This window comes from Onychostruthus taczanowskii, unplaced genomic scaffold (genome assembly GCF_017590055.1).
Source record: "Onychostruthus taczanowskii isolate IOZ18803 unplaced genomic scaffold, ASM1759005v1 scaffold59, whole genome shotgun sequence".
NCBI lineage: Eukaryota > Metazoa > Chordata > Aves > Passeriformes > Passeridae > Onychostruthus > Onychostruthus taczanowskii.
This window is the reverse complement of record NW_024503568.1, coordinates 4,447,457-4,463,035: the sequence shown is the minus strand read 5'-3', so window position 1 is coordinate 4,463,035 and position 15,579 is coordinate 4,447,457. Positions and strand designations below refer to the sequence as shown.

The window sequence follows — 15,579 nt, the reverse complement described above, 5'->3', positions numbered from 1 at the left end:
TGTAAAGTCTGTTGATTTTTATTAACTCTCCTTCAATTTCCCTTAGAGCAGTAGCAGCCAGACAAAATTATGTACAACTACATATCTACTTAGCTACATACTTATCTCCTTGTATATAAAGACTCAGGTTTTTCTGAGCAAACAGCATAAACTTAGGTATTTCTAAAATCTGTCCATTTTATAATCTGACAACTAAAATGCTAACACCATGTAAGTATCAATGTTAAGATGATAAGCTGATGATAAGAGCTATGTGTTCACCTCGTAACTAGTTATCTCTTTATCACTATAAGATGTAAATGGGAGTTTGTAACACTAGGCAAATGAGGAAAAAAAAATCCAAACAGATGCATATAGAAAATGGATAGAAATAAATGTTTGTTTCAGCAAAAACTTTGTCCTCCCTGCAGCACCTCTACCATGTATTACATGTCCTCTGTCAGAAAGAGATGTGTATAAGCATTCTGCCAAAAATGATTGTAAGTAATTGACTCCCTATCTTTTACATTCTTAAAATTTATTAGCACACAATGGATAACATTACCTTCTTGACATGAGGAAGGACACGGTGTCCAGTCACTGAATGGAGTCACAATGCAGTCCTTCCTACAGGGAAGCAGACAAGGTCTCACAGTTTCAGGTCGAAGGCTTTCAGGGCATCTAACAAAAAAAAAAAAATTACAAAGAAGCATTATCAAATGAACAATCACTCTGCAATGAAGTAGTGAATCATGTGAGGTACTCAATGCCTGTAGGCACATGAGGACAGTGCTTGTTGCCCAGAATTCACCAGGATGGAGCACAGCTATAAAAACTAGTAGAAATTAAATACATGTGGTGAAAGCAAGCCAAATCTGGTGTATTCTGCGCCTCAGGATTTAAATAATCATCATCCCTCACTCACCATGCTAGACTCTGTAGTTTCAGGAGTTTTTCCAAGTTTTCACATAATTATGAAGAAAAGCCATTGCATTTACCTTCGTAAAATATTTCAGGTCTCATCATTTTATTGCAGATATAAACTCTGGAATGAGGCGTATTTAAAATAAATAACACTGCTAACCCAGGAACAAATAGGTATAAGCTGGCTGTGATTATGAGAGAAACCAGAAAAAGATTTAAAGCTGCCAGATCAATGAGACTGAGAAAGACTGTCAGAAAAGGCAGAAAACCTTACTTGTTTTAGGAAGAGGCTTGATCAGCATATAAAAAGGATTACTGGACTGCCACATATGGGACTCATTACCCAGGTCATTTTCCCCATTCTGTGGGGATTTTGTCTTTTTTCATCAAGGAAAAACACCTCTCTATGCCACAAAACTCGTTTCAGAATGATACAATAACTCTCGTAGAAGTATTGAAAATGTTTGAAATAATTTCAAAATTTCCATTGCTCCAAAAACATACAGACTGTGGACTGCCTGAAGAATATGTAAAGATGTAAGAAAAACATCACATCCATGTTTGAGAGCTTTTGGATCATTACAGAAAAACATTACTATGATTAGCTTTTCCTCTTTTCAGTTCAGGGTAATTGGGACCAGAGAGGAGAGAGAGGCAAGTCTGATGGTAAACTATCAGGAAAATCTAGTCTCCATGGTCAGCAGAGAACTATGCCCCTGCAATGTGAGGAGGACAAAAGCTGATTTGCAGTTTTACAGGAACATATTCTTCAACAATAATACTTGCTTGTGCAGGCTTTCCATCAGTTATCTCTGCATTTTCCTGTCAATTCACATATTCTTCTCAGTATGTGATCAATTACTATAAACAAGCAATTCCTCTTAAAATGGGATCTCCCCCCTTTCTCTTTTTTCCCCTCTCACCAATGTGAAAAAACATGAAATAATACAGCTATAGTAACACAAATTTCCATCACCCTAATGTAAATTCTCTCTACAATTTTAAGTCAACTTGTGCCTCAGTTCTATGTGATTCATAAAATCAGATTCTAAATGCAAGGGTGTGTTTAGATGTGATCAGATACACTTTAAAAAAAAAAAAACCTCTGCTTTCAGTCACATATATTGACAATGTTGTCAGAAATTTTCTTTAAGATTAAAGTTAAAATATGTTTTTGAAAAGCGTTGAATGTTGGCTTGCTAATGACTTTTCTTGCATTGGCTTTTCCCTTTAAAAACGGGAGAAATTATAAGCATACAAAACACACATTCACCATTTCACAGAGAGCTTCATCTTGCTAAACACTACAATTGCTCTTCAGATACTTAGGCAAGGCAATTAGTTCAATTAGAACACCGTTTCTATGCTTTATATTGTTTGTGTTTACTATATATGGCTTAAAGCAAAGTATTGATTTTTTTGCAGTCCTTACTCAAGGTCAAATTAAACAGAAAAGATACATGCTGGAGTCTGTAACTTGTGAGGCAGATAAGGCCAATAATATTGATTGTATCATACCACAGTAATCCTTTTTATTAAGGGGAGTTTAAAACAAGGTTCCTATTTACATTTTCATGTTAAATGTCTGGGTCTTTAAAAATGATTCAGTGATTTTGATGTGACAATTTGAAGGAACAACCAAGACCTTTTTTCACTTCACATGATTCATTTATGAAAAAATAAAACAGTTCTTCTCCCAGAACATAACATCAAATCAAAGGTAAAGGCATTTACAGTAGATTTAAAGAGGATAATAAATCATTAGAGGTGCAGTTTTTTATGTAAATGTACCAAACAAAAGATAATTCTATCATGACTAAATAGAACAGCAACTTAACACAGATACACAACAATTTAGATTACTCAGTGTGCAGACATTACTCCCCACATTTCCATTTAAAGTAAATTAGGCTTAAATCTAGAGCTGAATAAAACAGCAAATTGCAAGCATCAAGGAAATATTTTGCATGAAAATAGCTGCCTCATGAACTTTCTAAATGACCTCTACTACCAGTTCTTAGAGTTTTGAATCTTTTCTAAGTGGGATATATTTACAGACTGCAAATCCCTACAAAGATATTATCAAACGCATTTTACTAGCAGCTAATCTGTATTTAACCCTGGTAACACATGAAACTGTAAAACCAAATCATTGGGCCAAGGAATAACTTAAAAAACCACATAAATGGGGAAAAAAATCACAACGTTTGTCAAACTAATGTTCAAACTGTTTCAAATTAATGTCATGCCATTTTCCACTATGCTGCAGCTCCTTGGTCTGGTTCTGAGAAGGGCTTTAGTGTATTTAGATTCATATCACTATTTTTGGGCGGAACTGCACTGATCCATACAGTGTGTTGCTTGTTTGGACAACACAAGGATCTGGGAAATGTTGCTGCACTGAATTTCACACATATACTCCAAGAATTTTATTGTGACTCAACCTGATGATGCTAAGGACCCAACTGGATTTATTCAGCTGTCAGCAGGACCAACATCGTAAATATCACCCATTAAAATCCATACTGAGAAAGGTATTATCAGTCTTCCTGTTGTGCAAATTTTGTATTTTTAGAAGGTGAAATGTCCCCTCATGAGAGCACACAGAAGAGGGTCTTTTTGCCTTTGCAAGCAGTCATTGGTGATAAAAATATAAAGCAGTAAAATCCAAACATAATTACAGCGTGAAGATACTTTTAAAGATCTTTACTTTTTTGGGCCTACTTGTCCCACGTTGACTCTCACACAGATGACCTTTCTTGTCTGCATCCCCACGGAACAGGTGGCCTCCCCGTTCCAGCTGGCAGAGGAGTTGAAAGCAGAGACAGACGTGTCCTCTATGCACTGTCCCCACGGGCCAGTCTGCCAATGATACACAGTGCAAGAGTGCTCATTACAGCTGCGCGTTTCCTGGAGGGCACTACTGTTCGGGCACTGTGTTCCTCCTGGAACAATAAAAGAGGGCAAATGATCCTTCACTGGAAGGAGATACAATTTTTATTTAAAAAAAAACACATACCACAACCCGCTTTGAAATTTTCTTAATTATATATTATCAGTTTGATTACATGAAAGAAATGCTGCTCCCCTTTTCCTCCTCTTCATATGCCCAATATTGACTTTGACAAATTTCGGTCAACAAGCCACACAGAACTGTTCATGGACAGAATGTAAGTCTGTACCAAAAGGATAACAAAATAGTCATAACTTCTATAACACTAATGTGCTTGGAGGGATCTACAGCCTTTTTATTTCAGGCTTCTCTAGAAGAGACTGCAAGAGATCACTTAAGGATGTATGAAGGCTGTGGACAGAAGAAATGGTTAATTACTCTAATTATACATGTGTAATGACCACTGTTTATGTCTAATTCACAGATGAATTGAAAAGATTTTTGGAGCTCTTGTCCTAGCTCCCAGTGGATGTTTATCCATATTATGTAAACCAAAGAGGATGGCACAGCTGGCAATTCCAAGCCCAGATTAAAATAACAAAGCCTATTGCAGGTTAAGATTAAAATGCAATCAGGTGTCAATGATTGTAAAGAAAAGCTCAGATAATGCTATCTTTGTTGTGTTTAGTTTCTTTGATAGTATGTTCAGTTCATTATATACAAGCACTTCAAACCTACTTTGGCCTCCCAGTCCTCCAGGAGAAATGAAGAGGTCTTTCCTACCAGAGCTGATCAAGGCTGTTCCATGTCCAGCCTTGTGAGCAGACATAATGCTTGCTAAATATCTGGGGTTACTCGAACCTAGGTTTGAGATTCTGGCCTAAAGGAACAATGGGACTCCTACCTCCAACTGATGGAAAGGCAGAAAAAAAATCTAAGCAACATTTTATCCTCTCCTAAAATACAAGAAAAGTAAGAGAGACAATTGAAATAGGAGTTTTTTATTAGTTAATGCTGATCATCCGTATGACTTTTCTCTAAAATGTATCCTCCCACCAAATGCATGTTTTAGAGTATATTATTTATACCCCAACACTGAACTTCAGGTTGACTGTCTGCTCCACAGATATGGGGAAGGGGTTTTAAGTATCCGTTGTTGAAATTAAACAAAAAAAGTAAATGTAATCAAAGAAACAATGGATGCTTCAAATACTCCAACACAAGAAAATCAAATTGCCAGTATAAAAATACTTTCTATCCTAGGTTATTCTGCATGGTCTAGATCTGCAGCAAACACGAGAAAAGGTTCATTCTAATGAAAACATAAGATAAAATCTTAATTCTCAATTTATTTCTCTAGGAATATTTTATTTTTTGGTTTTTCCTAAAAATATTGATTTAACCAAGTAACAGGAAACATCATATTAATTGAGATGTCATGCCACAGACTAGCTAATCTTAAATTTTGCAAAGGGGGATTAGAAAAATCTACAAAGAGGTGAATCTAATTAAAGAATAACTTGATTTTTTTTTTTTGGTTCAAAATGGATGCAACTCAAGTCTACCAGATTTGTTTAAAATATATGTCAGTGTGCAGAGCATAAAAAACCAAAATGCCAAATGCATTTCCTTAAAAAAGGAAATTTAAAAAATGGTAACATGAAATTACAGTTATGTAATAAGTTTCATAAAGTTATCTAATCGTCATCCTTCAAGAAAAAGAAAAATCAGCTAACACCAGATGACAGGAATATAAGCAAATAAATTAGGAAAGTGAGTATATTTTGAAGAGAAGAAAATAATAAAGTCACAATTTGTCATGGAAGAAAGAATTGATCCACGTGAGGAGTCTAGACATGTTCCTCCATTAAAAAGGTTAACGAAGGAAAATTTTGAGAGATATAAGGAAGGTTAATAAATTAAGTATTTTCATCTGATGTTAGATCAAGAATAACACAAGGGAAATATTTAATGAAATTCAAAAATTAAAGGGGGTGTGTATGAAAAAATATTTTACCAGAATTGAACGCCACAGGCCCCAGTTCTTAAGACATTTGAGAATAAAGCGACTTGGGTTCAGTTTCGGCAGCTATGCAAGAATATATATTCAGGGGAAAAAAGAGATTGACATTGACTTGTAAGTGAAAAACATTGGGGCATGAATGTCTGCAGCTCAGTGGGAATCCAGTTCTGTTCAGATTAAACCATGAGTTAAAAAACATGCAAAGACTGAACAAAATGTGGAAATAATACTACTGAAATAAAAATCAATGTGCCATTCTGTCCAGGAAAACAGCATTCTCTTGTGCTTCCTTCAATTTAACTAGGTACAGAAAAAGCAGAAGGTGTTGGAAAACTGGCAGTTGGAGATGCCCTTTACAACATCTGTGTAGGGGTAACAACTTTATGAGCATATCCCCTGTAGAGAAGAGGGTTGACAGGAATGAAAAAGTTAATGAGTATCACATAAAGAAAATAAAACAGACATTTGAATTCATCAGAATATAGCAAAAAGGGACATGCAATAATAAACACATCCTTTTACAATAAAAGATGAGCAAATGGCAGTAAATAACTTCTTGGCAGTACTAAAAATAATAATTTCAAAGATTCAATAACCAATTGGGCCTGAAGCATTTAGTTTTGGGTTTGAATTTTTAAGCAAAGTAGACTTGGAAGGGAAGGGTAGCTTTGCAGAGGGACTTGCATATTGCTCATAAAACAGCTGACAGAATTGTCATGCACTTGGATTGCTTTTCTGCCTGGTTTGGAGCTGCTAATTGGTAAGACACCTTGTTCAAGGATATTCAATGACTGGATTTTATAAATCTTTTTTTGCAATGTTGACTCGATAACTTTCAAATTTCAAATCATTAAACATTTATTTAAAATATTTAGGATCATTTTAATTAATCATTTTGATATCACTTGTTTTTGCAAATGTGTATAGTTTTATAAATGCATTTCAAAACAGCTGGAATAGTCTTAAAGTTTGAGAAAACAGATGTGACTGAAGTGCCTCTTGTATTCTAGTGAGTGAAATGGGTGTGAAATGTACAGCATTTCTTTGCTGTAGACAGGAGGTAGGCACTTCTCAAGGCAGCTGCACTTCCTGAAGACAGACACAGTCAGAACCGAGACTGTTCCTGCTCTGCAAACATTGATGCTTCCTCCCCTGGTTTATATCAGTTTCACAAACCAAGCAGACCTGTCCAAAACACACAACAGGTCAGGATGCAGAGTGGACTCATGGTGAATGCAAGGTCTGTCCTCAAGTCTTTAACAGGATAGATTATGAACCCCTGACCCTCACTACATTCAGCAATCTGAGCTGATGGGCTCCTGAGCAAAAGAAGAACAGTAACATACCCTGCTCTAGCTCACCTTTCTCACACAGATGTCAGGTCACTTAGTAAGTCTTGCCTGAAAATTCAGGTTGCATAGTTCCAAAACTAAGTGGGTATTTTTATTCCTGTTTCATGAAAAAACTCACGTTCTCCAAAACTTATTATTTTGTGAATGAGCAAATTGCTACTGAAATAAATACTCAATTCTGTGCTTTCAGATTTAATTACCAAGCACTGTTATTTCAAGCCAGGAAAATACAAAAATTAAAAAAAAAACTCAATAAATGTAGGAAGAGTAAATACATTAAAAACCCTATGCATAACTTGTTTGCAACTATGAAGTCAAACTGTATTAGAGTTTAACAGGAATAAAATTTTAAAGCATATCAACAATCATCTGTTAAGTATTGACAAGAAATTCCTTTGTTCCCGCTATTTCTTACATATTCAATAAATCAGTCTTGCAGACAAACGAGAAGAGCTGTTGGTCCCTGTCAAACAGAGTATCTGATGAGATGGACAACTAATATTCTATACTATCTAACCATGATGTTTAGTGCTCTGTGCTACATGGTCAAGCCAAAGAGTCCTTCTGGCATTACACTTTGCTGATCTATGAGCATGTAACACCCACAGCAAAGCACTGCTGCACATATGCATCCCTGCCTTAAGAGAATAATAATAAAAAAATTTTCCTTCCCTCTCATTTTAATAAATTAAGCTTTTTTGTCATCTTATTTTCTTCTTTGCATTCGAGTTTTGTTTTTTTCATTTTGGTTTGGGGTTTTTTTGGGAGGTGGGGTGTTAAATCTTTACTTTTCCAAAACTGGTTTTACTGATAAAACTTAGGATGTACCCACGAATTTACTGTTATGCTGTATTGCACCAATTTTCCAATCTATCGCAGTTTATAATCAAAACAGAATCAATCTACATATTTATTACTTACTGAAAAGCTGAGATTAATTCAATTCTTTTTAGTCTCAGGTCCAGTAGTAATGTGAAACAGTCTTAGTGCACACTACTCATTACATAAGATTTATTGTAAGCAGGGAATAAAAAGAAGAACAGAAATATTAAGCAGTATATAAACCAAAAGCAGACACATCCTACATTCAAGAAATAGGCGGAGCTGTATACAATACCTTACTAGATTTATGCAGAACAACTGTATGATGTATTAGGTAACATCACTATGTCCTTTGCTGTCATTTTATATTTTCAGACAGTGACTTTTCTGAGTTTCTTACTGTACCATGAAGATATATTTGACAGTGACACAAATGAGCTAACACTATAGGCAGTCTCACAGACAGTCAAATTTATAAATCCCTTTGCCTTTCAAACCTTCAAGCTGAGGACAATGATCTCAGAAAAAATATCAAAAAATTGTTATTGTGACACTCATTTCCACATGGAGTCATCTCACAAAGCACAGTAAGTCTTTATCTTGTGAAGAGACCCCTTTCTCTCTCCTCTGAATGCAAGTAAATAAGCCAATCCCAGATGTCCATGACAACACCGTGCTCGAGGCTCTGCAGCGTGTGGTTTGACCACATGAAAAGGGTCTTGTTTGGAATGAGGAAATGATGATGAGAGGGGTACAACTGAGGTCAGCTCCTGGCTCAAGCAGAAATCAGTGGGGTGCTAGAGGGCCAGTTGGTATCCCAGAGCTCATTAGAAAACTTTGTCACTGTTGTAATTTACATATGGCTTATATTTGCTGTATTTTACGTATGGCTTATAGTTTTTCTGTGAACCTATTCTTTACACTGAGGAATTATTACAATACTACTGAATTATTCCTATTCTAAATCATATTAAAAAATTATTAGACTGTGTTTTTTTCCTGGTGGCCAGTCATGTTAACTTGATGGTTTCTTCAAACCAATTCAGCAGCTGAGATTTATGGGTAATAAGAGGAAAAAAAAATTTCTTAACTGTGAAATGACATAGCTCTAGTACAGACAGTTATATGCCAATGTTAACAAGAAAAATGGTAGAATATAGTATTTTTCATTTCAAAGAGGAGAGAAACTGAATCACAGATAATACTTGATAAAGAGCCATCTGAGTGCCAGATAAAAAACCTATTTCACATGTATCTATAGATCCTCAAAAATTTTAGGGGGTGTTCATGTTTAAGTACCCAAATGAATGAGAATTAAATGTACCAGATACTTTGATGGATTGCAGTATTCGTTGCGCATGCAATGCCTGCATTGCTTTGATCTTACTAGGCTTGTGCACTGAATGACTAGCAGGAGGATGTGTGTGATCAAGGACTCACACGTGGACTCCTTATGTCATTTTAGAATACAAATTTATCCTTATTCATGGATTTGCAACAGTCTTGCATATTTTTCTTTAATTAATATCCAATCCTGATATATAATAGGAATAGTATATATTTGTCCTATTGTGTTTTGGGTAAAAACTCAAGGCAACAGGATACAGAAATTACTATGGAATAGCTTTCCTAGCCTGGTCTGTCTCTCATACCAACAGCTCAAGAAAAGGTTCAGTAGTCCAAAAGAAAACTTGTGTGAATGTTCACCTGAACAGAACTGATAGCTGTTTTCAGAACTCAGCTTTAATGTGTAGATGGAATTATCGGTCTTACATTTATGAGATGTGGAGTTTTTAGTTTTACATGATGCTTACAGAGCTTCCATCTATAGTTTTGTGCATTTTTCTAAGTTCTGAATAGAACAGAGAACTGCATGTTTTCCAAAAAATGTTCATGTGAAGCTTCCTTTTATATGAGTAGAATACAGATGTTCAAATACATTAATATATTCTGTGCTCCTAAAACAAGAAACGACCTCCCAGCACCCAGTATTTTATATTTTTGGAACACAGCTGATCTTGGTCATGGGATTCTGGAGGTGAAAAGTCATTCTGTTTTTTGTCACATAACAAATGACTAAGAGGCATAAGAGGAGTATGAGGAGGAAGATGACAATAACTCTAATTCCACTGAAGCATAAAAAAATGTTAAACTGATAGATTTTTAATATAATACAAGAAAAGGTGAAAAGTATTTTCCAGCTAAAGTTGTAAAAATACCCTAAGCCTTGGAAGGTTCTTCCATGTATTTATATACTTTCCTTCTCTGGAGTTTGTATGAGTGCAAAAAGAAGCAATGTATTGAAGAGATCTGATTGAGATGTGAGTGCACTCCTCAGTAAGCTGGGTAGACCCACCAGCTTGTATCCTTAAAAAAAGCACAGAATAACTTAATCTGAAATAGAGGGAAAGAAGCCAGGGTTTGAGCAAAGCTGAAGCACTAAAACACCCAGGTAATGCATTAGCTTTCTCAACCTTACTTTAGGGATTTCTTCACTACAGCCTCTGTGGTTTGAGATCTGTCAGTCTGTGATCACTCTGTGCTGATTCTGATCATGACACAACAAATATTAATAAAATTCACATACCCAAAATCCAGGTGGCACTGAACAGCTTAGCTGCATCTGCAGCCTTGTAAATTAACCTAGGTTGTACTAAGTATCAAAGTCAGAATAAGAAGTACTTTTTAAGATTAAGCATAAGAAAATGAAATAATTTTTCCAGTAATTTAGGTTTTGAACTATGGCATGCTTGTCAGGATTTAAGTTTCTGTCAGCAAAATTACAAAAGTATATAGAAAATCTATTGTCTTGACCTACAGGGACAAGCAAGAAGCACATGAATATATGTTTATTTGAATTATATGGCTCTGTGTTTCACCCAAATGAGTCTGTTTGACACTCCATATAAAAAAATAGGGGCACCACAAACCAAATTTTTTTATAATTTTAGAAGTGTTTCTAATTTGTTACATTAGATCTAAGTAGTTTATTATTTGCATCACTTACTAAAATAGAGTACAGTTCTGATTGCCACTTACATTTCTAGCAAAGATTCCTTTCAGAGAAAAGGCTGAAACTGCTCTTGTTTTTTTTACAATCACCCAAATTCTGCCAAATACACAGTACACTTTTAGCAATGTTAGCCGTGTCTGCAAACAGCAAAGTGTACAGCTATTCCATTTCATTGCTTCCATACCTGCAGCTTTCATTTTTCAGCTAAATTTGTTCTTAAGATAAAATAATAAAATGGTCAATAGTTTAAAAGAAGAACTAACACATACATGTAATGCTTTTATATTGAGGCATTTAACTTTTCTGTCAGTAATATATGTGAGTAAACATCTCCCAAGAACCCTTTAGTGGCTATGTCTCCTGGCTCCTGGTGTAGCACGAGGCATTGGCACACTTGACATGTCCATGTTTGAACCATGTTATGTACAGAATACATTTCGTCTATAACCCAACCACCCCTCCAAATACTTAAAACCAAAACAAAAAGAGTTGTAGGAAACATGGATAATCATCAAAGAATAGCCATGAACCTGTATCTAAAACCTGTTTTGTCTTCTCCTTTATATTCTAGCTAAGTCTTCTCTTTGCATAATGCTGCAGACACTGCACAAGGATCACTTGAATAAATGGAAACCATTCAAGGTTTTGCAGGGCAAAACCCAAAGTTTTGCTATGAATAACAATGTTAATGGGGTAACAGAAATTACCAATTAGAGAAAAGAAACTACAAAACCCTTTTGCTAATATTTGAACCATTGAAATTCATCTTTTCAGCATTCAGGATACTTATACCTTTCCAAATTGGACATAAATTAGTGTTGCTAATCTGTATCTGATGAACTGTTTGTCTTGTTTAATTTTAATGAAAACAAGAAAATCGTATATCTGAAATAGAAACAGTAACATTAGGCACACTAAAAAATTATAGTAACATTAACTGAAGCAAGCAAAATAAACCCTCTTTAAAATAGCTTTAGGTACCAGGAGTACATGTAGGACAACCATTTAAACAATTTTGCTATATAGAAAAACCCACAATGTGACCTAGTAATTTGTTTCTGTCAATCAAGAAATTTGACATTACAGAGGCAATTGAGGATTGACAATCCAAGAGGAGCGTGTGAGCCCTTACCTTCCCCTGCATAGGCCAGGATGGAGCGGGAGCGCATCTGCTTCCCTTCTGTGGTTTTGCCGGAGCAGGTGTGCGAGCAGGAGGACCAGGCAGACCACACGCTGAGCACGCAGTCCTTCGGGCACGGCGCTTCGCACACCACCGGGATGGGGTAGATGGCATCTCTGCACAGCTGCCTGTCAACCTCTTCTCCTGGGAAAATACAAAAAAAAAGGCCAGTAGCAGTCTATCATTTGTTAAATTAACTTAAAATGAGCAATCTAGTCCAGATGGGCGCACAAATAAATTAGATTCTGTTCTTCTGTATAAACAAGGTAAATAGATTTTTTTATTACTTGTCTCCTCTGCCTTGATTCTAGAAGAGCATACTTAAACCTAAGTTGATTTGATATTCTCATGAAGTGAATGCCAGCCTGAGTGGTCTTTAGTCTTTGTTTTGTACATACTTGGTCCCACACAAAATCCAAATGTAACAGAGTATATAGCGACCCTATGGAAAACTGTGTACATAGAGATGCATGTATAGAAATGACACAGTTTTCATCTACATTTGTGGGGAAAGGGGAAAAACATCCTAACTTAGCCAGTTTTATAATCCACAATTCATCCTTTGAATTGCAGCTATCCATCAAAACATGAAAAGCTGCAGTAAATTACAGTCTAAGTGTTGTTTGGTTAGAAAGATCTTAATTTGTTGGCAAATCAGCAACATATCACTCTTTGTGTCATGGAGGTATAACAAGATCTATGCATTTGTATTCTGTGGGTACACATTTCATTATAATAATAAGATCCAGGCTGGTGTGAATTGCTTAATGATGTATTAGCTAGTATTTAAGTAGCAGGGTTGCTTTTGTTTTCAATCAGATAATAGTGGGACCGCTGTGTCTGAGATCTGTCCAAACAGCACCTTAATCACAACATGGATAGTTTTGCAAGGTGACATGATATCTTGATCAAATAAATAAATATTTATTAAGGGGGAAAGAATGAATGACCACGTATTCTGATATCAGTAAGTATCATGATAAATCTTCATGCTGGAGAAAATGATGGAAAAAATGAAGGAGACAAAGATTCAGGTCCAGTTTTTAGCACTCTAGCCTTGTTAGCACAACGTAATGCCTGCTATGAGGAACAGAAAATGTTGCATCTAAGAGTACACTGGACTTCTGAGGCCTTGACAACCACATATAATTAAGGCATGAAAGAGCCAGCTCATTTGTAAACATGAAACATTTTTTTTAAATTTTCTAAAAAGGATAACACTTCAAAGCATCTCAATTCCTTTTTTGCTATATGATATTTGCTGTACTAGGGTATAAAACCTTCTGTTATGATTCATCTATTGAAACACTCTTGAATTTTACATGATCCTGACAGGACAAAACGGGAGTTGTCTACATTATGCACTTCCTAAGACCATCATGTCAACCCCTTTGTTTTAATAGCCAGTGTCAACAAAATAATGTCTTATCAATATTTGCAAATGAATGTAAGTCTTCAATACAACAAAATATTTGTTAGATATATTGATCAAATACCCTGTAATTGAATCATAAAGGCATCAGTAACTGTTAGTCACTACCACAATGGATTCTGAAAGCTAATTCAGTAACAACTGAGCATATTATCAATGAAGCTAGAGATGTAAAAACTCTGCTTTACCGAGTCTCAAACTGGACTTTTATACATCTATATCAATAGATGTATAATAATGAATTGGATCAAATACTAATCAAAACAGAAAGTACATAAACTACATTTTTTGCCATTCAAAGTTTACAGTCATTTAAATAAGAATCCCTTAAACTGAGTTCCTGAAACCAGGAGGTGTTTTAGTACGAAATCAGATCATGAGACCCAGAAGTGTTAACCAAATTCTTTGTGAAAGGGTTAAAGATGAAGGCAATCCATTCAATATTAGATCCTTTTGAACAGTGCCAAATATTTTAGTCATACAGAATATTTAGGCACAACAGAAGTACAAACATCAATCTTCCTTGGTTCTGAAAACCAGGGAAAATCCTGCAGCTCATGTTTTTAAAGTAGCCTAAAGTAGTCATATTCATCTGAATTATAAAGACCTTTGAGATCAAGTCAGTCTCAACAGCTATATTTTCCCATATTAAAATACAAATTTGAGCCCTGCCAAAGGCTTCCTGGCTCTCCCATGCCAAGTTCTGCTTCCCTCACTGGACTTAGTCTTTGCATCAACTGTTCCCTCTGTTATATTGCAGATCATCACACCCTGACACCAGTGCAGGAGGGATTCCTTTCTGCTTCATCAGAAGGGCATTTGTTTGGTCTCAAGGACAAGAGATAGAGGAGAGAACTAAGCTTCTTTTTCAGACAGGATAAAAAAGCTAGAAAAGGGGTGAAACCTACTCTCAAATTGTTCCATTGCTAGAGAAGACTCAGTAAGGTAAACTGCTATGATACATGCACACTTTGCAAGAAATGCTACTATTACAATAGTGTGTCACAGTATAAACAATTGACACCATACTGAAATTATTTATCACTTATTGGCTTTTTAATTTTTTTTTTAATTTAAACTCAAGCTTAATTTGGTGCCACAATGAAGAATATGTTTAACTTAGTTTCAGTCTGAGTTTATATCTCAAATGAAACCAAGCTTTCACTCTCTCCCAAAATCAAAGGTCCTATTTTCTCTTTGCTTTTACAGAGAAAACATTCTAGAGATATCTATCTTACATATTGCCATTTCGTTTTTGTCAAGTGTCCAATTCTTATCTGATTAATTCAATAGCATAGAAATGTAGTTGGAAGAAATGTCTTATAATGGGTACTTCTTATCTTCAGGGAAATATTTTATTTATACTAAATTGTTTCTGACATTTCACTAATGATTTTATGAACAACTTGACCATTTTTGCCTTCCTCTTTAAAGGGTGTAGTGTAGTCAACCACCAAGAACCACTCAACCACAAGCTGAGAACAATGTCAGTGTAAAGACCACTTAGAAAAAGTCCCGTTTGAAAATGTTTGCCATTGAGTGTTGAAGGTGAGCAGAAGGCTCCCATGAGGAATGGCTGGGAAAATCAAAGTTGTTCAGCCTGGAGAAGAGAATCCAATGAGACATTATAGCAGCCTTCTAGTAACTGAAACATCTGACAAGAAAGATGAAAAGGGGCTTTTTGAAAAAGCATGTAATGATAAGACAAGAGGAAAGGTTTTAAATTAAAGACAGAAGATTAAAGAAAACATTCTGTACTGCAAAGGAGGAGAGGCACTGGATAAGTGGTCTGTAGACATGATGGATGCTCCATCCCTGGAAGTGTTCAAAACCAGGTTAGAGGGAGCTGTGAACAACCTGTTTTAGTGGAAGGTGTCCCTGTCCATGACAGAGAGGTTGAAAGTAGATGATCTTTAAGGTCCCTTCAAACTCAAACCATTCAATGACTCTCTGATTTTATT

At 35.6% G+C, this 15,579-nt stretch overlaps 1 protein-coding gene across 5 annotated transcripts in view; it reads right to left on the bottom strand.

The window, feature by feature from the left end:
- The window catches only part of THSD7A (thrombospondin type 1 domain containing 7A), a 264,274-nt gene that overhangs the window by 57,670 nt on the left and 191,025 nt on the right, over positions 1–15,579 (bottom strand). For all 5 annotated transcript variants that reach the window (XM_041418267.1, XM_041418270.1, XM_041418271.1 and 2 more), the window contains 3 exons: positions 12,139–12,330; positions 3,614–3,848; positions 545–660 (listed from right to left, as the gene is read on the bottom strand). In XM_041418267.1, the coding sequence (XP_041274201.1) occupies positions 545–660; positions 3,614–3,848; positions 12,139–12,330 (543 nt within the window). The remainder of the gene's footprint in view (positions 1–544; positions 661–3,613; positions 3,849–12,138; positions 12,331–15,579) is intronic.